We start from the raw sequence: 27,820 nt of genomic DNA, 5'->3' as shown, positions 1-27,820 counted from the left end.
CCCAGCTAACCGATCACAGCACGCACTGGCCCAGCTAACCGATCACAGCACGCACTGGCCCAGCTAACCGATCACAGCACGCACTGGCCCAGCTAACCGATCACAGCACGCACTGGCCCAGCTAACCGATCACAGCACGCACTGGCCCAGCTAACCGATCACAGCACGCACTGGCCCAGCTAACCGATCACAGCACGCACTGGCCCAGCTAACCGATCACAGCACGCACTGGCCCAGCTAACCGATCACAGCACGCACTGGCCCAGCTAACCGATCACAGCACGCACTGGCCCAGCTAACCGATCACAACACTCACCTGGCCCAGCTAACCGATCACAGCACATATCGTATTTCAGAAGGCGGACCTTCATTTGATGCAGGAACTATTCGAGACGTTCATGCTAGACTGGGGAGAGAGGTGTTGTAATAATGTAAAATATGTGAAAAATAATGTGTTTCTCAAACAACCTAGTATGAGAGCCTGTTCTGGTACACCTCCAAAACAAAATCAAGACTTTGTAAAAGAGCATAATAGGACCCCTTTAATAGATCACAGTTTATTGTATCTCGTCATATCTGCTCAACATGCTCACTCAACAGTTTTTTTTTACCAGGAAAAAAAAAACTGAAATGAAACCGAAATCATTTTATAAGAATTTATTCAGATATGAAACTGATTTTACAGACAGCTGTTAAAAATATCAAAGTACATCAAACTGTTAATACGTCAAGTCTTTATATGTGCTAGTCATTAAGAATATTAAAAGTTATATAATAGCTAAATAAACTATTACATATTTAATTTTTATTTAAAGCTATTATGTTTTATTTAATTTCATTCATATAAGTTTTGTAAGTATATAATTGCTTTCAATATTTATTTATTATTATTCATTTATTTTGTAATTATTATTGTAATTGTTTTGATTATTTATTAAACTTAAATAATATTACATTTTCATTTGAAAGAATTTGCCTTTATTAAAAATTCCAGTAATAATAAATGTTTAAAAAAATAATTTATTTTGTTTATTTATGATCTTATTTTTTGTTTGTATATTGTCCATTTATCAGTATGGCATATATACCTAGATATTTTTTTTCTAGGCACAATTTTGCAGTGACCGAACTAATTGCTAGAAATGACTGACAGTTGAATGACCCTCGTCTGTCGAGAGAGTTCAGTGCACTTTTGATTTACAGCCTGTAAGGAACATTTGAAAGCAAGTGACATACTCTGTAACCAGTTGCGTCAGGTGTTTGCAAACATCGAACCCGTCTCTCTAACCCAGGGGTGCCCAAACTCGGTCCTGGGCCCTCCTGAAATTCTTCAGGGCCCTCCGGTGTCCTGAAGAATTTAGCTCCAACCCCAGTTAAACACACCTGGACCAGCTAATCAAGCTCTTACTAGGCATACTAGAAACTTGAAGGCAGGTGTGTTGAGGCAAGTTGGAGCTAAACTCTGCGGGACACCGGCCCTCAAGGACCGAATTTGGGCACCCCTGCTCTAACCTGTATTTCTCCCAAGATATTAAACACCTGTTAGAAGTGCTTAAGATTAAACCATGGATGAGATCTACTGCACTAAAATGGCACTATCAAGGTGTTTATCAAGGTGTGATTACGTTCTAATTGCTTAAGAAAAAGTTGCTCGACAGGTAGTGCAACATTTGTTCACAAAGCGGCCCGTCAGGTTTGATGTAAAATGGCAACCCTTTCCTCCGCATGACCGAGCATGCATTGAGTCGCACCGATACTACAGCAGCGACCGCAGAAGAAGATGACTCAGATGGGAAACCGATCACTAAATCTAGCGTTCAAGTCTCGACTTGACAGTACGGCCTGCAGGCTACCATGGGGCTTTATTCCACCCTGTCTGTTCTTCCTCTACATCATGCCTGAGCGCAGGATGAAGGCACTTCCTGTGAATGACTGTGTCGCTGTGATGATGCAGCAGCAGATGGTGGGAGTGGGTCTGTGTAACCAGGACAGCCACTGCCCCACTTTCTCATGTTCTCTCTGTGTGTGTGTGTGTGTGTGTGTGTGTGTGTGTTTGAGAGAGAGAGAGAGAGAGAGAGAGAGAGTGGCATGTGAAGCATGTAAGGAGTGCCGTGAAGTCTATCATCTCCTCCAGGGGCAGGTCGGGTCACACTGCTGTTTCTAGCCTACATGTGGAAATGTTGATCTTTCTCATTCTGGATTTAATCACAGATGACATCCAGAGACTTTATTTTACCCAGAATGCTAAGAATGTGTCAAAGGAATAATTGATTTACTCATCAGTATGCTGTTCCAAACCCTTATGACTTTTTAAAAAGTGGAACATGAATGGAGAAGTTTGGCAGAATGGCATTTTCTACTTTCTATGTAGACCGTGACTAATGGCTGTCAAACTCCAAAAAGCACAATATACATGATCAACATGTCAAAATTAGAGATGCACCGATCGATCGGCCAGGGATCGGAATCGGCATCGGCCGATTTTCCTCATGATCGGCCCGGATCGGTGATCGGACCTATCAGTCTCACTTCTTTCGGATTTCGAGCCGATCCATTTTGTTACCAGCGGCACAGGCAATAACGTCAGCCACGCATTCTCGCTCTCTTCTCTCCGACGACCTCTTCTCTCTCACACGCGTCTCATTCGCTCCGGTTAAATAGTGCTTGTATTGCGCTTTATAGTAATTCCCGCAGGTTTTGCGCTTACACCAAATTCGCACGTGCACCACCACTGATCTATATTATGGCGCTTTTTCACTGCGTGGTACGGCTCGGTATGGTTCACTTTTTGGGGGTTTTCCACTGGGTACAGTACCTGGTACCTGGTAGTTTTTTTTAGTACCACCTCGATTGGGGTTCCAAGTGAACCGTACCGTTACCAAAACGTGACGTGTAAACTCTGCGGATCACGGATTGGCCGGAGAGAATCGTCACTACCTGCGTCACTGAACTTGCTACACAAACACAAAAGAACCGCTAGATTTAAATTAGCACAGCCAGCGAAGGATCGAACGCAACTGTTTTGAATGAGCGCACCTTTTTTTAACAACCAAAAAGTATTGTTGTCTGTTGCCTGAACTTGCGACACAAACACAACAGAACCGCTAGATTTAAATCAGCACAGCCAGCGAAGGATCGAACGCAACGGTTTTGAACGAGCACACCTTTTTTTAACAGCCAAAAAGTATTGTTGTCTGTTGCGGAAGAAAAGACGTTCCTCTCGTTGATAGCTCCTGATCCAGCGAGAGCTTGATGGGGCGACGCGGAATGAAAACGTTTTTTTTAGGAGTCGTGGTAGTAGAGGCGGCGCAACTATAATGACGTGAATAATCCCGCCCACTCTAAAGCGGTACTGAACTGCAGTGGAAACGCAAACCGTGCCGTGCTGTACTGAGCCGTGCCGAGTCATACCACGCAGTGGAAAAGCGCCATTAGTGGAGTGCACAATCCGCGCTCAGTCTTAAACAGTTTATGAGCCACAAATACCAAAATGAGTGGCTAACTGCGCTAAAAAAAAGAAAACATGATTTTTGAAAATTGTTAAAAACGGAGTTATCTGTTTTTGCAAATGAACTCTTTATATTGAAATGTAATGTTTTGACAGTGAATGGCAAGGTATTGATGAGTGTTGACTAGAAAAATTATAAACATGGCACATCAACCTGTACTTTTAATACTTAAGTACAACATTAAAAATTAAGTACTTTCGGATTCAAGTACTCAAGTAAAATTAAAAGAAATACTTGTACATTTCCTGGAGTAATATATTAGGGTTTGGTTTTACTTGAGCAAGAGATGCACCGATTGCAATTTTCTTGGCCGATTCTGATTTCCGATTTTTCGTTAGTGTGATCTGCCGATACCGATTTTTGCCGATTCCGATTTTCTTTCTAAGAACTATAATTGACAGCATATACAAACAAAAATTGACTTTTCTTCAATGCAAAGTTTTATTTTCATAAAAAAACATAAGTAAAAAGAGCTATGAAACTACATTTTTCAGGTTAAGTGCGTTTTTACTCGGGTAAGAAATACTACAGAAATTAAAGTAATCAAATGTAAAATAACACTGAATGTGTTATTTTACATTTGATTACTTTAATTTCTGTAGTATTTCTTACCCGAGTAAAAACGCACTTAACCTGAAAAATGTAGTTTCATAGCTCTTTTTACTTATGTTTTTTTATGAAAATAAAACTTTGCATTGAAGAAAAGTCAATTTTTGTTTGTATATGCTGTCAATTATAGTTCTTAGAAAGAAAATCGGAATCGGCAAAAATCGGTATCGGCAGATCACACTAACGAAAAATCGGAAATCAGAATCGGCCAAGAAAATTGCAATCGGTGCATCTCTTGCTCAAGTAAAACCAAACCCTAATATATTACTCCAGGAAATGTACAAGTATTTCTTTTAATTTTACTTGAGTACTTGAATCCGAAAGTACTTAATTTTTAATGTTGTACTTAAGTATTAAAAGTACAGGTTGATGTGCCATGTTTATAATTTTTCTAGTCAACACTCATCAATACCTTGCCATTCACTGTCAAAACATTACATTTCAATATAAAGAGTTCATTTGCAAAAACAGATAACTCCGTTTTTAACAATTTTCAAAAATCATGTTTTCTTTTTTTCATTGTGCTTTTCAATTAATCTCAATCAAACTGCAGTTGTCTTATTTTGATTAGGTTAAAAAATAACAGACAATTTGTTTTTGCAAATAAACTCTTCATATACTAAAATATTTAAATGACTGATAACTCAAGTGTGCAAGCAAGTGAATAACAAAATACAAAAACACTAGTGTTATAATATTAAGTTGCAATATTTTAACGTTATTTATAGTTTTTCCTTAAAATACCAACATCCGTTTGGATGACTTATTGTGTAAAAAATGACTTATTGAGGAAAAAATAAAGTTTTAGTCGCATAACATTGGTTAATGGGAATGCCGTCAATTCGCAATAGTTCTTTTTTTCGACATTTATAAAATAACGCAAAAGTTTTGCACAAATCTGTAATGGAAACCCGGCTAGTGACATCTAAATAACATAAAATGGATTTAAACAGCTCTCCTATTTACAGCAGATTTAGTAATAGATCTATCTAAATCACAAATAACTGACAGTCATGACCAAAATAAGATATTCATTTACAATAATCAGTACATAAATTTGGCGAGTTTCTGCACCATCAGTTGTATGCACATTCAAGCTAGGCGAATCTATCAGTTCTCAGCTTGTTTTGAGTCAGATATGAAGACTCACAGATCATTGAATCAGCGAGTTGTTGACTTGAGTACAGCTGCAATCAGATCAAGTCCCATTTGCAAATGAATCGTTCAGTACAGTTTGCAAAACGAAATTATGAAATCAGCTTGTTCGTGAATTAGACAACGATAATTACGGTAACGATAGATACCGTTTTTCTTGGGGCGGTATATCAATTTCAAAGAAATGAGGAATGGTATGAAATAAAAATACTATTTTTTTTCTGCCCAACACTAAAAGTACTCCATATGATTCATGAGCAATATTCCAAATCTTATAAAGTGTACAATGGCCAAAATGTCTGAAAGGAGTTATACGTGGAATTTTACAGCTGTTCCAAAGTTGTTGTATAGAAATGAGCAGCTTGGACAATCTGCTAAACTTCTCCTTTTGTGTTCCATGTAAGAAGTCCTCAGAGTTTGGATTTGGAATGACATGAGAGTGAGTAAATTATGACAACATTTTGGGACACTTGCATTTATGGGTTATGGAAATGCAAGGTGATTTATCCATGAATGCATTAAAGTAAAATCTCTGGTGTTTTAATGGTTGTGTTTAAAACACCCCAGAGCCCAATTTGTATGTTTGTCCAGCAACTGTTCCTCTTTTGGAATGCAAGACGGCGTGCTGCTGTAACCTCTGTGGACAGGTTAGCTTCTGACAAGGGTGCATTAATGAATGCAACCACCTGGCTTAGTGAGAAGGACACAAACAGAAAACGCTCTTGAACAGGTGGTGGACCACCATTGCTATGCGCACAAATGTGAAATGGATGCACAAGTTTAGAGGGGAAAGTGTTCTGATACTAAACGTTTTGATGTTTCCAATAGTCATTCTTAGTTTTTACATCTCCTCGCTGGTTTTCTGTTGAGTTTAGGTGCCCTGATTTTTTTTAACATAGCCAGCTCATTGGCACTTGTTAGTCTCTGAGCGTTCTGCCCTGCGTGACTCAAGCACTGACTTCAGCAAACCAAGTGTACTGCAGACTAGGATTTTCCATATAATAGGACAAATGTGAAGATTGCAGCCCACCGTTCCAGCGTGGCTTCTCTGTGGAGGATGTATTGTGTTCAGAACAATAAGTCTGATTTTATTGTGATATAAAAGGCCTACACCAGAACTTCTGAAAGAGACACTCGGCACTTGATACTGTATGCAATATAGCCTACTGTTTGGATATTTTGGAAACGTGATTGGTGAATTGCAAAAAAAAAGCCTAATCATTGAATTAATGAAGTACAAAATCTAAAATGGTACAATCTTGTAAAACATACTCCAATAATCTTAATTTTTTCAAAAAAATTTTTAAGTACTATACTAGTAATACAATTATATAAAATACGCTTTTCAACCACTGAAGCACATTCAATCAGCTTGCAAAACAATACTGTGAGAATATTCAGAGTTCTCACTGATAACAGTTGTAAAATACTTTAGAACCAGACTGAGGTCATGTGCATCTAAGCTTTTCTAATCTAGCTGTTTGTCCTGTGGCCTTCATAGGTGTGGCTTGTTTCTCTTTGAATGAGTCAGTGAGTCTGAATAAGGGTGGTTCCATTTTGGACAGATTGCCGTATCATAGGCCTGAACTTTACTTTTGCAGAGCTTAGGTGTCTATTTTTAATACCTTTCTCATCTGATACTTGATTATTAGTCAGACCTATACAAACTTCAACTGTTTTTGACTGATTTATGTTGCACACACATTAAATAAACTAGAGACGTCAATAAAAGTAATGATTTGAAGTTCATTGAGTGTTTTGATTCAGTAACCGCTCTGATGGATTTAGTGCGCACATTCATTGAAGGATTCATACTGGTGACTCCTGAGTTTGAGTTTTATTGAGTGATTCATTAAAAGAATCAATTTGTAACAGTAATTTGATTGTGAATCAGTGTACACCCTAAACCTAACCGATAGTTTTAACAAAAGCAAAAGTTAGATTAAAATGCATTTGCTGAAGCAAATATTGCCATTTTAGCTTGCTTCAGCAAGTTTTTGAACTTTTTTTTTTGTGACTCGTGTTTATTCACAGGACTCGTACTTTAGTGCTCTTTATCACAAGTGCAATGCTGTACCAGGTGAGCTACCGAGCAAGTTTACTTTGTCAGGAAAGCCATACATATGGAGCTGTTTAAGTGATGCAGATGTCAAACAAGGACATAACAAGGAATAAGTAGCCTACTAATTAATCAATAGTTTCCCCCGTAATCAAAATTTGTGTGTACTACCACTAGGACTGGACGATATCTTCAAAATTTATATCACAATATATTTCTTAATTTCGGTCTATACAATATAATTCCGATATCGATATGAACATTATTAAAAAAGCCTAAAAAAAACTGCCAAGAATGCCCACAAAGGATGTCTGTACCTATAAGCTTCTGAAAAATGAATTTGCCATGTCTATGAAACCTCCTCCTGTAAAACTAGGCCCTATATAATATTTTAGATATAAAAACAGTACAAATTAATTAATGTTCAATTTTTATTTGTATTTAGCCTTCATACAAACAAGAAATGTGAAATCACCATAAAAAATAAACCTAAAACTCTCAGGCTCACCGTATTAATATTAATATATTTAAATTAAAACTATTACATAGGCTGATTATTCTTATAGATTGAAACAAAAGTGCTTCAGCCAGGATAAAGTGCTCAAGAGTTTCTGCAGAAAACAGGAAAAAAAGTGAGCAATAACAAAAACACGTGTTGTTGGAGACGGGCTTATTGAAAATGCAAATTCATTCTCTGCCAGCAGGAGGCGCTTTTGGAGTGGCAGAAACAGTGGTTTTCCTGGTAACGGCTGTACACAAAGCAGCGCTCCTCTCATAAACGCTGCTTTATCAGATAAAATGTAAATGGCATCAAAACTTTTCTGAGGACAGTGGGTTCTTTTCAAAGATAAATTAATGTAAAACACCCGCGCCACGGTTTCATTTTAAAACATGCAGCGCTCATGTTTATTCAACAAAGTTGTGGTGGGCCACCACAAATAAACCAATGTATGGAAAACACTGGTAATGTATATTGAAATTTCGGAAATGTTTAAAAATCATATCACCATTATTGAAAAAAATATATGTCATGATATGTATAGATATTGAAATATTGTCCAGCCCTAACTGCCACTAGTGTTAATTTCAGCTGGAGTGAATTGTTTTTGTAGTTTGAGGTATGTTTTTCCATTGAGCCTATATATTTTTTAAATCTCTTTTAGTGCAGACTGCAGTCTCACAACCCTGGTCTAATGCAATGATCTTCATGCATTTAAATGTGGCTTTTCCATCAAACTACTTTTTGAGGCCACTGTATTCTTAAATTGTGCATGGATGTCATTGAGCGTCACCATGGAAATGGACACAATAACCCTCCAGATGTCTCCGTTTACGGAATCGAGGTCAGAGGCTAGCGCAGTTATCCTGGCAGAGACAAGACTTTACCATCGCTAGCTCAGCTCCGGCTAACATATGTCCTGGAAAGTGGCGTTAGCATTGCTCATGCCAGTACCTAGATTGCGCCACAATACCATAATCCTTCTCTCGCTGGCATCCTCTAGCAAAGCCACATCAGTAAATCCTACAAATACTCATTATTTTTCCTGGTGATGATCCTCAGCTGGCCCTTCACCCAGGCAGTGTTGCGAACCAGCATGCGCTTGGGTGGGATGCGCTCTTGAATGCCCCTTCCTGTGATCAGACACGGCGATTACTACCCAGTGGCTATAACAGATTAAAGAGCCATCAGAGGCCTGTAATTACAACCCTGCTTCTTTGGCCTTGACTTCCATCTGTTCTTTTGCATGAAAGAATTGACACAAAGGACACACACTTTGAACTCTTTAAAGGGCTAGTCACCCAAAAATGGAAATTCTGTCGCTATATTCTCATCATCAAATATTCCAATTGTGTATGACTTCCTTTCACTTTAGAGAGAGCATGAGAAGGACGGAGCACAGATGAATGCAACAGATGGTTCCAACTTGAGACAGGCTCTTTAAAATAAGTTTTAAAAAACAAAGCTGAGTGCTGAATTTCTGTCACAACAAAAATAGTGTTTAAAATGATTTAAAAGGAAAACATTTTTGAGAACCTCTTAAGAGATTTTTATTTTTTTTAAAGAATTGCACTTACAAACTTCATGTAATTTATCTTATTTCATAATAATGAATAATGATGCTCCCAGACGCACACCTAACATTTGATTGTACTATTTTTGATTTCAAATTCAAATGTTTATTTTAAATTTGACTAATATTAATTTTTTTTTATTCACAATCTCCATCACAGGCAGGCACAGCACTCAATTCAGCATGTGTTCGTGTTTGTGTGTGCAGTCTGCGTCACTCATAGCACGTGCCTATATCATGCGCTATATCGAACATTTTTTCTATCACTATCGAAGAGGGTGTACCATCGATAAATTTCGACACCGTTTTGTTACTGTTAACTCAACTTATGACTATTACATTAAAACAACAATTTGTTAACAGAAATTAAGCTGAAATAAACAAAGTATAAATACTACACTGAACAAAATTATAAACGCAGCAATTTTGTTTTTGCTCCCATTTTTCATGAGCTGAACTCAAAGATCTAAGACTTTATGTACACAAAAGGCCTATTTCTCTCAAATATTGTTCACAAATCTGTCTAAATCTGTGTTAGTGAGCACTGGTGTGGCACAGGTGTGGCATATCAAGATGCTGATTAGACAGCATGATTATTGCACAGGTGTGCCTTAGGCTGGCCACAATAAAAGACCACTCTAAAATGTGCAGTTTTATCACACAGCACAATGCCACAGATGTCGCAAGTTTTGAGGGAGCGTGCAATTGGCATGCTGACTGCAGAAATGTCCACCAGAGCTGTTGCCCGTGTCGATGGTGTCTGGCACTTTGGAGAGGTGTTCTCTTCACGGATGAATCCCGGTTTTCATTGTACAGGGCAGATGGCAGACAGCGTATATGGCGTCGTGTGGGTGAGCGGTTTGCTGATGTCAACGTTGTGGATCGAGTGGCCCATGGTGGCGGTGGGGTTATAGTATGGGCAGGCGGCCCATATGTTATGGATAACGAACACAGGTGCATTTTATTGATGGCATTTTGAATGCACAAAGATACCGTGACTAGATCCTGAGGCCCATTGTTGTGCCATTCATCCACGACCATCACCTCATGTTGCAGCATGATAATGCACGGTCCCATGTTGCAAGGATCTGTACACAATTCCTGGAAGCTGAAAACATCCCAGTTCTTGCATGGCCAGCATACTCACCGAACATGTCACCCATTGAGCATGTTTGGGATGCTCTGGATCGGCGTATACGACAGCGTGTTCCAGTTCCTGCCAATATCCAGCAACTTCGCACAGCCATTGCAGAGGAGTCAACCAACATTCCACAGGCTACAATCAACAACCTGATCAACTCTATGCGAAGGAGATGTGTTGCACTGCTTGAGGCAAATGGTGGTCACACCAGATACTGACTGGTTTTCGGACTGGTTTTTGTATTATATATTGAATATATAAACATAGCATATTTTTCTTAAATATATACATGCATGTGTTTGTATTTATATATACATAATAAATATACACAGTACACACTCATCTATTATGTAAACAAAAACTTATTTTGGATGCGATTTTGCGATTAATCATTTGACAGCACTACTATAAAGATAACGATAAAGATATAGTTAAAAAAAATCAATGGTTCTCACCACAGCTATAATGATAAAGGCACAGATAAACAATATTGTTGGAATCACTTTCAGAACGATTTTTTCCAGCTAATGAACAATGATAACACTGACACCCAATCAGAATCAATCCTGCTATAACGAGCTCGAGAATTTAAAGCGGCTGATGAGCATGCATTGAAAATAAACAGATGATATCATTCGCTGGTGTAGACGTTAATATCGTTATCTTCATAGTTATCGTTCTTGGTGTGAACAGGCCTTAAGAGATGTATGTTTTTTCCCAATAAAAAAGGGATGGTAAACTCAAGAGTATTCTCTTGAGTTTACCATCCCTTTAAGGAAACCCTGAGTAATCAGACTGGTGTCTGATTAGTTTTTGAGTGTGTATTAGAGAATGGTTACGTAAAGTGTGGTCTTGTATTCCAATATAGACAAACATTATGGATTGGAACGCAGTGATCTCGGAATATGTTCTTAAGACAAGAGTTTTACAACTGCAAACTGTCTAAATTATAATGCATATGCTAAATAAAGCAGTTACAAATATTGAAAGCGAAAAACTAAAAATATAGTAGCACTTTAAAGATTCAAGTTATTAACATTAGTATTGCATTCAGTATCATAAACTCTAAGCGACTAGTGGATTAGTTTAGTATAATGGTGAACTAGTCTCAAAGCTGAGTTTTTTACAAATGCTAGAATGCCACTACACCCACAAACACAAACTTTTGGATGTGTCATATCCCTTTACCTCTTCCTGTCAAGAGAGCAAAGCAGAGGGGGGCGTCTTCACTAGGGTTACACAGTGTTAATAAGGGACATTCCTAGCATTTTTTCACCTGATATTCAGAGTGCATTTCCTTCAGTATATGTATTAGAGCAGAGTGAGCTTGGCTGTCAGCACTACAGGAAATCCAAACAAATCCCCACATTCTGCTCTCGAAGAGGAGAGTGTTTTGACTTGTTCTTCAGCATGGAGATTTATTTTAAATTAGAATTGAATTAAATTAGAAAGAATAAGTGTCTGTGACCCATTAAAAAATACTAACATTTGTTTCCCAGGGATTACTTTTACATGTGCAAAAAGCAGCAAACAACAGAACATAAGGATTCACATGGTCATCATATCACATCACGCACCTGCAATGCTTCTGCGAGCGGAGAAAAACATAATAAAGCTAGGCTATAAACAGGTGCATCTCAATAAATTAGAATGTCGTGGTAAAGTACAGAACTGGAGAGGCTCTGCAAGGAGGAATGGCAGAGGATCCCTAAATCCAGGTGTGAAAAACTTGTTGCCTCTTTCCCAAAAAGACTCATGGCTGTATTCGATCAAAAGGGTGCTTCTACTAAATACTGAGCAAAGGGTCTGAATACTTAGGACCATGTGTTATTTCAGTTTTTCTTTTTTAATAAATCTGCAAAAATGTCAACAATTCTGTGTTTTTCTGTCAATATGGGGTGCTGTGTGTACATTAATGAGGAAAAAAAATTAACTTAAATGATTTTAGCAAATGGCTGCAATATAACAAAGAGTGAAAAATTTAAGGGGGTCTGAATACTTTCCGTACCCACTGTATATACTGTATATATATTGACGATGACGGATGACAACTTTGAGTGGAATTCCGGAAAATAAACAGATGCACTCTGACCAATTAAAGGAGAGTTTACTTTATAGTGAATTGGTGGGTTTTTGTTAAATGTGAGCCAAAATCATCATCAATTAAAATAACCAAAGACTTAAACTACTTCAGTCTGTGTGCATTGAATTTATTTATTACACGAGTTTCACAATTTGAGTTGAATTACTGAAATAAATGAACTTTTCCACGACATTCTAATTTATTGAGATGCACCTGTGTGTGTGTGTATATATAAAATTTCCTCAGTCACAACCCTTATATTTATTTATATATATATACACACACACACACACACACACACACACACAGTAGTGTGAAAAAGTGTTGGCCCCTTCCTGATTTCTTATTTTTTTGCATGTTTGTCACACTTTAATGTTTCAGATCATCAAACAAATTTAAATATTATACAAAGATAATGCAAGTAAATACAAAATGCAGTTTTTAAATGATTATTTCATGTATTAAGGGAAAAAAGCTGTCCAAACCTACGTGGCCCTACGTGAAAAATTTTTGACCGAAGAACAGCTCTGCTCCATGTTTCAGTGAAACATCTGTACAACAATGTAATCGCATACCTTCACCACATAATTTGCAATGGGGAATGCCTGTGGAGCTGTAGTCCCCATGTGTAAATCTTGTGTATGTTCATGTATTTAATACAGACAGAATGTCTTCTTTAACAAACTGCTGCTGCTGTTTTATCACTCTCTGGAGGAAGCACTTCTTCATTCTTTCAGGCAGGAACTCTACAACACATCTGGCCCATATTTTCCATCCAAACAAATCTATATGTGATAAAACTAAATCTTTTCAAATATATGATTAATTTCATCATAAAAACGTACATACAGAACTGCGTTGTCAAAATGCAGACCATGGTTTCCTTCTCACTGCAGGTGCTTTAGTAATGTTTTACCTGCACATGTATCCGTGTCTTTTCACAAAAGGTCTTGCATGACAGATTGTTTACCTCAATGATATCTCAGTGTACCACAGAGGTTGGCCAAATGGAGAACTGAAAATACCACAATTAAAAAAAACAAAGAGTTTCGTTTCTGTGCGGTTGTGGTTAACTCCGCTTTGATTTTTGTTTCATTCTGTTTGTTTCAGAACAGTTTTGCCGTTCAGAACTCTTTTAAGCTAGCATCCACAATGTAGGTGAAAGATAAGACCTTTTTTTCTGCAGTACATTTTTTGTTGAATTATCCTATAATACATATACAGAACCAAAAGTAACTTTTGTTTTATTTCAGCTTTTGACAGACACAATACTAAGTAAACACATATAATTATAACACATAAAAATGGGAATAGTTTTTTTTTTTTTTTTACACAAATTATTACTATTATTGTTATAACAAATTATTTTTGTTATGTCAATTATTTACTTTGTTTTGAAATGTATGACTCCAAGGCAACAACAGTTTTCAAATATTTCAAATGATTTTACCAGTTGTTTGTGATTTACAAGGTGGACCAGGTTTAAGGATAAAAACAAAAAACTCAACTCAAAATCTATTTCTAATTCGAAAATATTTTAGAACTTTTGTAAATCTAGAATATACAATATCAAATGTATATGTATTAGTGCTGTCATACGATTAATCGCATCCAAAATAAGTTTTTGTTTACATTATGTATATGTACTATTTATTATGTATATATAAATATACACACACATTCAGTATATATTTTGAAAATATTTACATGTGTATATACATTTATACTTAATTATTGTATTTTATATTATATATAAATATATTTAATATATAAACAAAACATATTTTCTTAAATATATACATGCATGCGTTTGTATTTATATAGTATACATAATAAATATACGCAGTACACACTCATATATTATGTAAACAAAAACTTTTATTTTGGATGCGATTAATCCTTTGAGAGCACTGATATGTATATATTTTTCTAGGCAGTCAGGCCCCGACCCCTTGGTTGAGAATGACTGGATTAAGTAGAAAACTGTGAATATCTGTAAATATTTCTCATTATTATGTCCACAAACCTTGATGGGAAATTGAAGATACCACAGCAGCAGACCGCTTTACAATGAAGCAGTTTACTAAACAATGATGTAGCATATGAGAAAGGAATGTTTACATGTGTGAAACTAATTAAAATACGCACCAACATGGCCCTGAAAATAACACCTATTTTACAGTTTTGATTGAATATTTTGTTTGCTCACAAACCACATAGGTTGCTAATTTGATCAAATTCAGTGACTTGACCATTGCTTTGCTTACTGTAACAACTTGTTACCCTGTAAACGTGGCTGTGTTTTCCCCAGTCTGATTTAAAAACTTTCAGTTTTTCTCCTAGAAGTTACATTTAAACCAGGCAGATAGGAATGATTTTAGCCAGTTATTTTTGTTTCTATATGAGACAGGTTGCTAATTTGATCAAATTCAGTGACTTGACCATTGCTTTGCTTACTGTAACAACTTGTTACCCTGTAAACGTGGCTGTGTTTTCCCCAGTCTGATTTAAAAACTTTCACAGTTTTTCTCCTAGAAGTTACATTTAAACCAGGCAGATAGGAATGATTTTAGCCAGTTATTTTTGTTTCTATATGAGACGGTCCATGGGCAGTTTGTAAGAGGTCTAGCTGAGACTGTTGAAATGAACGCTGTTATTGTGAAAATGTGAATTAAGGTGTTTTTCTGACCTTGACCTGCAGGCACAGGATAAGAGGAAAGCCTTGGAAGAGACCAAAGCCTACACCACCCAGTCTCTGGCAAGCGTGGCCTACCAGATCAATGCCTTAGCCAACAATGTCCTGCAGTTGTTGGATATCCAGGCCTCGCAGCTGCGCAGGATGGAGTCCTCCATCAACCACATCTCTCAGGTCAGATACTTTCTCTTTTTAATATCTCTCTCTCTCTCTCTATCTCATTTCCCTTGCTTTGTCCTTGTCTGTCTAGAGATTTCATTAGTTGGTTCTTTTCTTTAAGGACTGTCTCCATGTGAATGAATGTTTGTCTCTCACAATGACTGACTAGTTAATATCGGTCTTGTTTTTGGGTCGCCTCTTTTGTACCCGTTTCTCTTTCTTCTTTGCATATGCATCTCTATAGTTAATTTGGTCATCGTGGAGATGTAAAACTCTCCCATGGAGTTTTTGTGCAAATTTTACCACTTTCACATGGTACTGTTGGTTGCTACAGGCTTCTGTCAAACCCACTAGTTGCTGGTGCCATTAAAAAAAGGCCTGCAACTATGGCCATAAGACAGCTGCGCTAGGGCTGTGATGATAAATCAATGCAGAATCTATTCGTGGATCGATTCTGAGATCTTACGAATGCATTGCGATTCTCTCTGGAATCGATTCTGAGCATAGATTTTAACAGCAGATGGCGCTCTACTGTAGTTTTTATCCGCACACTCAAATGCTCATGAAGAAGACCGCTTGTGCATTTGGCTGAGTCGTGTAATTTCACCTCAGCTCAGAATACTTTTATGAAGCGAGATTAATGTAAACAGCCCACTGTGAACACCCTTGTAATTCACTTCAACCTTTTTGAATTTTATGAATGATTATTTTAGGTTCAAGTGTGTGTAAGGATTTGGAAACGAGCGGAGTACGGCTGTTTCTATAGCATGCAGCGCCATCTGCTGTTCAAAACTAAGCTCAGAATCGACTCGAGAGAATCGCGATGCATTTGGAAACTCTCAGAGTCATTTCTCGATTCGTGTGTGTAAGGATTTGGAAACGAGCGGAGTACGGCTGTTTCTATAGCATGCAGCGCCATCTGCTGTTCAAATAAGCTCAGAATCGACTCGAGAAAGAATCGCGATGCATTTGGAAACTCTCAGAGTCATTTCTCGATTTGCAATGCATCGATTTATTTTCCCAGCCCTAAGCTGTGCTAAGTGACACTAGGTAACTGTTTAAACGCTGACGATGTACTAAAAACGAAAACGTTTTTCCTTTGCATTTTTGAAAAGTTTTGCATACAGATGACAACATTATCAAAATGATCCCTATTCACATAGATCTTCGAAAATGACTATCGCTGTATTATGCATGCCAGGCCAGTAGGTGGCGACTTGTAAAGTTGTCACCTTGTAAAGTTGTCACTTTGTAAAGAAACACTATGCACCTGCGCATATGCCAATAGACTGAACACATAATATGCATGCGTATGACGTCAATGGTCTTACAAATTTGCATTTATGTAGTTTACATGGAGACAATAACACTATCTTTTTCAAAAACTTAAAAGTTTGCATTTTCAGGACCCCAAAACTTTGTTTTCAGTTTTTATTTGAAATAATGCCATTTAAATGCCCCTTATGTAGAAAGCTATTCAACTTACAATTAATTTAAATATAGTTTGATGTTAGCATGTTGCTACACTAATAGTGTGTTGCTCTCAAAAATATAAAAATGCTTAAAACACTCAACAATGGGGTAAAAAAGTAAATGTTTTGAATCCCAACCCCCCCACCGCACTGAATGACTAAATTATGTTTAATCTTTTCACTGAACGCATCACAATGCAATCTGGTATTGAATTGTCCACAAAGGATACACGCAATAAGGTGTTTTTAAAAATAGCATAATATATTGTTGACTATTTGTGACAGTAGGTAGACATCTCACTAGGCTTTTGAAAACAACTTAAAAAATAGAACTCTCATGTTTGTTGGCATTTTTGAGGGTTAGTTTCTTGTCCATCACTCAGAATTGTGGAAAAGTTCAACTTCTTATGGCATTGTCAACAAGACCTTCAACTATCTAAAGATTCTCAGAATTAGATCCCTTATTCGACAAACACCAGTTCAGTCTTTCTCACCCTCGTAGCACAAACACTGCCCTCAGTGAAGCACCAAACCCAGAATTACTAGACTGATATAATCTGCCAATCACATTAGAGCTTTAATCGACAGATGTTGATGGGATTAATTGGCGTACAGTGGAGCGTATTTTCAGGTCTCGTCTCCATTCATATGCGTGTCTGGGAATGACAGTGGGCTTTATGAATGGCTCTAAGACAGGCTCATTAAGATGGTCAACAGAGGCCTGTTCTCTCTTCACACAGTCTCCACTTACAGTGTCAATCATGATTCTCTCCAAAGATGGAGATGGGAATAATAGGATGGCTATGTTAAAAACAGGGCGCTGGCTGTGAGCTGGCTTTCTGTCATAGCATGTTGTACTAAAAGTGGGGGAAAAAGCTATTCACTGATGCATCAGTATTCTGAATCACTCCACAGAAAACAGAGGTGGTGTGCAATGCTTTGCTTGCTGCCAATTCCACACACAAAAACCCTCAAGCAAGTATCTAAACTTCTACAAAGTTTGGAATTTTTTTTTTTTTGGCCCAGCCCCATGATTGACTGGATCTCAAATGGAATATCTCTGAAACGTCATATCTTTATTGCTAGAAATACAGAGAGCAGTTCTATAACTTCCCAATGCTTTTCTGAGTGGAATGACTTCAATCCATTTGGCGAAAAAGCACAAAAGAGTTCCATACATGGGGTGCATTTTAGACATCCCTATAACCTGATGTTGAAAATCTTGTAACACTCCAAAGAGAAAGGAAAAATTTAAATCGCATCATATGACCCCTTTAAAGAGTTTAAACCTCTCTCTCTCTCTCTCTCTATCAATGAAGTCAGTTGGCTGAGAAGAACTGCTATGAAGTTTGCCACAAGGTTGTCATAATACTGTTTTGATATTGTCCCCAATATTGCCACTTTCAGTAGTCAAACAGGTGAAATATGACTATTTTCCATACAAATTTTAGTGCCAAAACAGATTTGTTAAAAGGGCAGACATTGGTAGGTGGCTCTTGTTCCTCTCAGGGCACTTGAAGTCAAAATGACATTTAAATAGAACCCAAAAAATGACTTTCTAAATGCATGCTTGTTGTCTTATTTTGCATGAAGGGCATTGATTGGTGGCCGCTAATCAGCTGGTCAATTAAAAACTTAGGACTGTTGTGAAGTGTTTGTCCTGCCAAGACTTTTGGTGTGTACTAGTTACTTCTGTCTGTCAATCTCTTTTATCCTCTGTCGATTCCTCAACATCTTATTTACGGGATTGTGTCCAATCTGGACACGTTAACCTTGTGCATTCGAATTATTTTCACACAGGAGCGACAAGAGATTATATTTGTCTCAGCAGATTACACTAGTTTTAGCTGTTCACTGTTGGAAAGCTCAAATCCTTATCAGAATATTATGTCCAATCTTTTTTTTTTTTTAGTAATCAAAGTTTAGATTCATATAGTCCACATGAAGTCCATTTTTAGTAGACCTTATGATTTTGCACTTATCTTTCTTGTGCATATGTAGATGCTTCTTCATCTTTGTAGTGCATGGGGTTGATTTGAACTTTTTTCCTTTGTGATATGCAACCATATACTCTTAGACTTTTTTTCAACCTATTTCTGAAAAGTAAAGGCTCTGTTTTGAAGAGGCTGGCTCCTCATTAATATTACTTACAGCAAGCGTTCATCTGGCTCGCTGTAGAGATAGCAGCCCTCAGATGTCCGCGGTCACCCTGTCGGAAAGAAGCCAAAGCCAGATGGAACATAACACAGCCGTAAATCTGTGAAGGGAGCGCCTGTCCTCACCCTTCAGCTGTGCTCATAATGTTGTTAGTCAGCGGCAATCTAAACTAACCAAACTGCATCCTCGCTTTTAATCAGCAAGTGTTTCCGTTTAGTGCTGGATATGTGACAGAGTCGTGCCACACGCGTGGTTCGTTTTCTCCTGCGTTGTATTGGTTATGTGCTACAAATGATGATTCACATGTTATTTAGCCTGCTGTGGGGCTTCAATTGTTACAGTAACGAAGAATAAAATCAAAAATAAAAACATCAGGGTGTGGTCCGTTTCTCATTTCAGAAATAATCGTGTGGTTTTGCGCTATTATTAAACACTGGCATGGAAATCTTATTGACATAACCACACAAAGTGGTTGTGTGTTGCCCAGGGTGTGTGCTACAGGCCACTGTTACTCAGCCCTCGCCTAAAGATATGTGCAACGCTTCTGTCTGTTTGTGCATAGCTGGCTTTTCCGGAAGCCATGCCACCCCTGGGGTCGCTTCGTTAAACTGCAGAAATTTTTCTTTTTTTTTTTCTTCCTGTCAAATGCTGAAGTGAAACTGTCTGTTTGACCTGTATGAATGCATCTCTCGTTTTGCCTGTATATTCTCCACAATATACACAAATATATAAATACTTCACATTGAAAAATACTGAACAGGTAGCACTTTATTTTACAATCCTATTCTATATGTATGTGCTGTTTACTTACTATAATAATGATGTTTGATAAGAAATGATAAGAATGTTTGATTAGAGAGAATGATTTTAGAAGGTTTAACCAACATGTTATTACTTTTGGCTTGTTTGTAACACCATATGACATTTTTTAAAAATGTATTTTTTTACCACAATACATACTTTTATTACATTTTTTTTTTTTGCTTGAAAATAGTACAAAAGTGTTTTTTTTGTACAGTAGTACAAGACATTTTTCTTTGTTTCTGTCAAAAAGTCATTGAGTCTTCAGTAGAACCTAGTACTGACTGAAATGCTGACAGCGACTGCTTAAAATGTTCATATATGCTTGCTGTGAATAGTACGTGCAGTAATAGCATGGATGTGTGCTATGTCAGGTCAGATGTTCTGAATGCTCAGTTATTAATGTCAACACGCTCATATTCAGAAGTGCTTCAAATATATTATGTCATAAACCTAGTGCAACTGTTTCCATTTCAGCATCTTTATATGTATGCGGCTTCTATCTTTTTCTCTCTGAGCATGCTTCTGTCTGTGATAAAGACAACACTCTCAAAAAGTGATGGAAAAAACCTTTTTACGTAACTAACACACTACTTTATATACAAATTGAAAGTACTTATTGTTGTGTTCAATGATTATTTTAAGAGAAGCTGCTCGTTTTAATTACAGGATTGCTTCTCAGTCAAACTATGACAGAATTAAATTTACAATATCTAAACCTAAAAACACCTAAATCTATATCTAAAAACTATGCAGTTTCAACCCTCTATGGACACCTTGGCAATTGAATCGCCATTGGCTAGTACATTTTTCAGTTTACTCGCCAGACTGATATACCATGTATGTGTGTTAACTTTTATTTTGGATACGATTAATCGCGATTAATCGTTTGTAGCACTAATTTTATCATATATAATGCTTGACTGACTGATGTTAAGAATGTAGTACTTTTAGATATTTAAAATGCTGTGCCATTTTACAAACATGATATATTGTTTGTAAAATGGCACAGCATTTTAAATATCTAAAAGTACTACATTCTTAACATCAGTCAGTCAAGCATTATATATGATAAAATTAGTGCTGCAAACGATTAATCGCGATTAATCGTTTGCAGCACTAATTTTATCATATATAATGCTTGACTGACTGATGTTAAGAATGTAGTACTTTTAGATATTTAAAATGCTGTGCCATTTTACAAACATGATATATTGTTTGTAAAATGGCACAGCTTTTTAAATATCTAAAATCAGTCAGTCAAGCATTATATTTAGTGCTGTCAAACGATTAAGCTCGATTAATCACATCCAAAATAAAAGTTTGTTGTTTACATGTGTGTGTGTGTGTGTGTGTGTGTGTACTGTGTATGTTTTAATATAAATATAAATGTATATACATGAAAATATTTTAATATATATATATATATATATATATATACTCTGTGTGTGTATTTATATATACATTATAAATATACACAGTGCACATACATATATTATGTAAACAATTTAAAAAAAATTTTTTGGATCCGATTAATCGTTTGACAGCACTAATGATAATCAAGTATTATTTAATGATAGCACTTTAGTAATTAGAATTAAAACCATGTATGAATGCATATTAGTCATTTAAATTAAACTTAGGACTGGTGGTGCTGCTTTTTTGGTCATTCAGTGTAGGGGTCAACCGATATGTGTTTTTCAAGGCCGATGCCGATACCTATTATTACAGATCAAGTAGACCGAAAACCGATATTTTGAACCGATATATGTGTCTGGTGTATAAATTAAAATGAATGTCAAAATTAAGAATAACAAGGGCTCTGACAAAAACTGCCTTCCCTGGTGTTGGTTAAGTGTAGTACTCCCACAGTAAACTCTTTATTTTAAAGAGTTAAACTCTTCATTTTTTGGCAAACAAAGGGTTTACCATTAAAATTAAACAACTTCAGTGTAACATTAGTGGATTGGGATCTATTGCAACTTAATCAACGTCTGCTGCTGCTTTACCTTTGAGAGACAACTGATGCGTGATCACTTAGCAAGCGCTTTCGGAGTGAGAGTGAATTCCGCATTGATTGGTCGGACTCATGACTCCCAACAAATTAGATGAGCGGTGGGCGGAGACTGCTTTAGGCCACAGAGTGGTGAGTTCTGACAGGCTCCGTCAGAGCCAAATAGTGCGTTTCAAAATTAAGTTATTTTATCGGTGAATCGGTTTTAAAAATGACAGATACCGATAATCATAAAAATGCTTAATATCGGCGGCGATAATCGGCCAGGCCGATAATCGGTCGACCCCTAATTCAGTGTTTCTGTAAAAAATGGGGGAAAACTAAATATAATTCTGATAAGATAATAATAATACTTAGAATTATACTAATAAGAGCAGTATAAAACGCACTAAGGATTAACGAGCTGCTGGATTCATGAATATTAATCAGGTTGTGCGCGTTCGCTTGAACTGATTCGCTGAAATCAAAACAGGGACGATAATAGGTGAGTGCAAGCCAATGAGATTGTAGTTTGCGCATTAGTTCCGCCTACTACCGGAGAACCCGGCAGTTCTTAAAAGCTGAAGAATTCCAAATGAACTCCGTTATTTTGACAGGAAAATACAACAAAGTATATCGTTTACATGTAGCGTTTTCTACATTGTTTACGCTTTGATTTGAACAAAAACAACATATCCGCGTGGCTTAGCTGACACAGAACAGCATACGCCGTTTACGCTCAGTGGATACTCTCCAAAATGGTGCTAATATTTTAATTTGTGTTCCGAAGATGAACGAAGGTCTTACGGGTTTGGAACGACATGAGGGTGTGTAATTAATGACAGAATTTTCATTTTTGGGTGAACTATCCCTTTAATTTATTTACTATTTATTTGACAAATACTCTGGCTATAGTCCATTGTTTAAAGGGTTAGTTCACCCAAAAATGAAAAATTCTGTCTTTAATTTCACACCCTCATGTCGTTCCAAACCTGTAAGACCTAAGATCTTCAGAACACAAATTAAGATATTTCATGAAAAGCAGTGGAAACTGACCCGGAAGGGATGAAATTATTTTTGTTTTCTTTTTTTACACAAAGTATTCTCATAGCTTCATAAAAATATATTTGTGGAACCACTGATGTCACATGGACCATTTTAATGATGTCCTTACTACCTTTCTGGAGGGTCAGAAGCCTCTCAGATTTCATAAAAAATATCTTAATTTGTGTTCTGAAGATGAATGAAGGTCTTATGGGTTTGGAACAACATGAGGATGAGTAATTAATGACAGAATTTAAATTTTTGGGTGAACTTTAATGTGTTAATATTTATAACAATATTAACCTTTTTTGGAAAAAAAAATGTTCAATAGCATTTTTTCCATGTGGTTTTATAGTTATAGGGATAGCCCTACTGGAGATAGTTTAGGTCACACTGATCATACACTTTTGGCCTCAGGCCTACAGAAAGAAGCAAATTTGGTGAGAACCATATCCCAATTTTACAGTGATGTTCAGTTCTTTTACTGTTGAGAAGTTTTAGAATGTGATCAGAGTAGAAGCATCCTTTTGTCGTCCTCTGTGGGTGGTGAAAGACCCTTGAGCAAGGCATTGTTCTAGGGCTGTCCCTGTAGAAATTGTACAATGAGTTTCTTAAGATGGGAAATGATCTACTAAATGACAAATAACACAGTGAAGGCCCTTTCACCCCTCAAGCTCATGATGAGTCTTGATACAGCCTGTTGACACAAGGTCCAAGGCATAATTACATTAGGCATTCATTGTGAACTGTAAAATGTAGGGCTGCATGATTAATCAAAATAAAACCAAAATCGCAATATGGCTTAGTGTGATTATGCATCTAATTTCAGTTTAGGTCTGAATGTTTGTGCCAACCAACTCCCATTGCAATATAATGCGAAGCACTTTAGTTTAAAATTTGAAAATTAAGAAATTAACATCTTTAAATATTAGTATTTCAATTTTACAGTTTTAATTTAAATGATCTTTTTTTCTTAAATATTAATTTTTATTTTATGGTAAAATATTTCAATATTTTTTATTTAGTTTGTTGTAATAGTTTTTATTTATTATTATTATTAGTAGTAGTAGTAGTAGTATACATTATTAATGGTTTATAACTGTATTGATATGTGATCACAATTTTCTGACAAATTGTGCAGCTGTACAAACGAGTGCAGCAAACCCATTTTTAATGTTAAATTGTTTAATTGCAAGTGGAATATTTCTTGGGGATAAAAGACAATAAATATATATATATATCTCGAGCAGTCCTTGTAGAATGGTATGCTTGCCATATTCATGACACTAGGCAACTTGTGAAGTTTACTCTTGACGCTTGTGTTGAAATCGTGAAGTGTAGACCTATACAGACTGTCTGATGCTTACTGCACAAGAAAACAAAGCACTTTCTTAGAATGCTCAATTCTGATTGGCTTGGCTGTATGTAGTGTGCTGGAGTCTGGTGCACCGAATTGAACAAACACTTCCATGGAAAAAATAACAGCTGGATTTGTGTCTGTGTGTCTGTGTGTGCGTGTGTGGGTGGGGGGGGGATTAATCTTTGAAAGATTTTCAAGAGTTTAGAGGACAAAGTAAACGATGTCATTGTGCACACATTTTGCGCTCGCAGTTATATTTGGTTCCAGATTTACCCATCCTAAATAGCAAGTAAAAAAAAAAAAAAAAGAGTACTTTGGTTGGTCGTTTCACATATTAATCAGTGTCAGTGGTTATTGGCCTGAATAAGCTGCAATGTGGACCAGACTTCATGCCAAATCTCAAAAGTCTGGCTTCAAAAGACTATAGAGCAGATACAGTCTTGCCAAACTCAGATGACCTACTGTGATTTGTAATTAGTTAGATCCACATGCTGATTAGCAATGTGTGAAAGCCATTCAGGGCTCAAGGGATGGCTGAGAATGTGATGGAGTGTACATGTGATCTGTTTTGGCAGCAGTGTTGGCCTTCAACATATGATGTTGAAATACTCCCAGTTTGAAACCAGACGAGGGATTTTGCTCAACCCTAACCCTCGTCAATCAGGAGAAAGCTCTTGGATCCAAAACAATGGCACACGTCGTTGGATTTTTTTGAGGGCATTTGATAAAGTTGGACCCGCACACATTGTGCAATATGTAGCGACTCATTTCAACACGTCTATTTTTCAGCTCACAGGAAGGAGATGAAGTCAGTTTGCGCTGCCCTCCCACTTCCCCAATGATTGTAGAGCTCAGCTCACTCCCCAAAAGAGCTGCTGCTTTTCACTTACTGCACTTCTCTAAAGTCTACATCTATTTTTTTGTCCATCCACATTTACAACTGGGAAAAAAATAAATAAAACCCTTATCATTTTGTTACAGTGTACTCCAGTCCATGTACACAAAATTCTCAAGTGGATGTATGAATACTGCAGGCTAACCCTGATTTAGTCTTAGCCTAATAGGGTTTGCTATTAGTGCAGTAAAGGTGTATATTTTTTACAGGAAAAGACTGTAAAAATTTGTAGATTGCTTAACTGAAAGTTACCTCACCATATATGTAATTTTTATATGTAATTTTACAGTAAAATGCTATAAAAGTTTTGATGAATTACTATGTAATTTGTGGTGAGAACTGTAAAAAAGGACATTCCCAGAAGTCCTTAAATAATACACCACAGATTATATCATATTCATTATTTTATTTAAATCGTGTGGGGTGTTTTTCGTTACATTTTCTGCTATTTAGTGTTTATTGCATTATTTATGCATTTCCTTTGTAGTGTTTTATCTTTGTGTATTACCCTGTGCAACATCTATATATTTTAGTATTTTGGCTATGGTTTATGGACAGCTTTTATGATTCATCTTAGGTTTTCTATTTTGTCACCTGTATCATTATTGTATTTATCAGTTTATTTTAAGGTAAAAATCTGAATTTAGTAATTCAGGTACATAGATATATATACACATTATATAACCTAAATGACATTTTAAGCCACAGTTATAAGTTGTAAAATATACAGGAACAAATATGCCATCCCGTAATACCCGTCACATTGTCCCAACATTTTTTTTACAGTTCATTTCTGGAATCTTTTTTTTTTAAACCATAAATTGAACAGGATATTTTTGTATAGTGTATTTTACATTTTTATCAAATATTGTTCAGTATATAGCATTCTAATCATCTAGTTTTGTGGAAATACATGAAAAAAAAAATACAAAATACATACAAATACCAGTGAATTTCATGGTTTTTATTTTAGCATTTATTTCAATACAGCACATACTGATATACAGTGGGGCAAATAAGTATTTGATACACTGCCGATTTTTCAAGTTTTCCCACTTACAAAGAATGGAGAGATCTGTAATTTTCATCGTAGGTATACCTCAACTGTGAGAGACCGAATCAAAAAAAAAAATCCAGAAAATCACATTGTATGATTTTTTAATAATTAATTTCCATTTTATTGCATGAAATAAGTATTTGATACAATAGAAAAATAGAACTTAATATTTGGTACAGAAACCTTTGTTTACAATTACAGAGGTCAGACGCTTCCTGTAGTTCTTGACCAGGTTTGCACACACTGTAGCAGGGATTTTGGCCCACTCCTCCATACAGGTGTTCTCCAGATCTTTCAGGTTTTGGGGCTGTCGCTGGGCAACATGTAGTTTCAGCTCCCTCCATAGATTTTCTATTGGGTTCAGGTCTGGAGACTGGCTAGGCCACTCCAGGACCTTGAAATGCTTCTTACGGAGCCACTCCTTCGTTGCCCGGGCGGTGTGTTTGGGGTCATTGTCATGCTGGAAGACCCAGCCACAACCCATCTTCAATGCTCTTACTGAGGGAAGGAGGTTGTTGCCCAAAATCTCACGATACATGGCCCCATCCATCCTCCCATCAATACGGTGCAGTCGTCCTGTCCCCTATGCAGAAAAGCACCCCCAAAGCATGATGTTTCCACCCCATGCTTCACGGTTGGGATGGTGTTCTTGGGATTATACTCATTCTTCTTCTTCCTCCAAACACGTCGAGTGGAGTTTATACCAAAAACTTCTATTTTGGTCTCCTCTGACCACATGACCTTCTCCCATGCCTCCTCTGGATCATCCAGATGGTCTTTGGCAAACTTCAGACGGGCCTGGACATGTGCTGGCTTGAGCAGGGGGACCTTGCCCACGCTGCAGGATTTTAATCCATGACGGTGTAGTGTGTTACTAATGGTAACCGTTGAGACTGTGGTCCCAGCTCTCTTCAGGTCATTGACCAGGTCCTCCCGTGTAGTTCTAGGCTGATCCCTCACCTTTCTCAGGATCATTGATACTCCACGAGGCGAGATCTTGCATGGAGCCCCAGTCCGAGGGAGATTGACAGTCATCTTGAATTTCTTCCATTTTCTAATAATTGCGCCAACAATTGTTGCCTTCTCACCAAGCTGTTTGCCTATTGTCCTGTAGCCCATCCCAGCCTTGTGCAGGTCTACAATTTTGTCCCTGGTGTCCTTAGACAGCTCTTTGGTCTTGCCCATAGTGGAGAGGTTGGAGTCTGATTGATTGAGTGTGTGGACCGGTGTCTTTTATACAGGTAACAAGTTCAAACAGGTGCAATTAATACAGGTAATGAGTGGAGGATAGGAGGGCTTCTTAAAGACAAACTAACAGGTCTGTGAGAGCTAGAATTCTTGCTGGTTGGTAGGTGATCAAATACTTATTTCATGCAATAAAATGGAAATTAATTATTAAAAAAATCATACAATGTTATTTTCTGGATTTTTTTTTTTGATTCGGTCTCTCACAGTTGAGGTGTACCTACGATGAAAATTACAGATCTCTCCATTCTTTGTAAGTGGGAAAACTTGAAAAATCAGCAGTGTATCAAATACTTATTTGCCCCACTGTAACT

The 27,820-nt window shown here is 37.0% G+C and overlaps 1 protein-coding gene across 7 annotated transcripts in view; it reads left to right on the top strand.

Moving 5' to 3' along the window:
- Positions 1-27,820, top strand: part of abi1a (abl-interactor 1a) — an 86,075-nt gene that overhangs the window by 1,679 nt on the left and 56,576 nt on the right. For all 7 annotated transcript variants that reach the window (XM_016276019.1, XM_016276017.1, XM_016276016.1 and 4 more), the window contains exon 2: positions 15,330-15,497. In XM_016276019.1, the coding sequence (XP_016131505.1) occupies positions 15,330-15,497 (168 nt within the window). The remainder of the gene's footprint in view (positions 1-15,329; positions 15,498-27,820) is intronic.

This window comes from Sinocyclocheilus grahami, unplaced genomic scaffold, assembly GCF_001515645.1.
Source record: "Sinocyclocheilus grahami isolate Dianchi unplaced genomic scaffold, SAMN03320097.WGS_v1.1 scaffold98.1, whole genome shotgun sequence".
NCBI classification, from domain to species: Eukaryota; Metazoa; Chordata; class Actinopteri; order Cypriniformes; family Cyprinidae; genus Sinocyclocheilus; species Sinocyclocheilus grahami.
The sequence above is the reverse complement of the archived record's forward strand: the minus strand, read 5'-3'. Positions and strand labels throughout refer to the sequence as shown.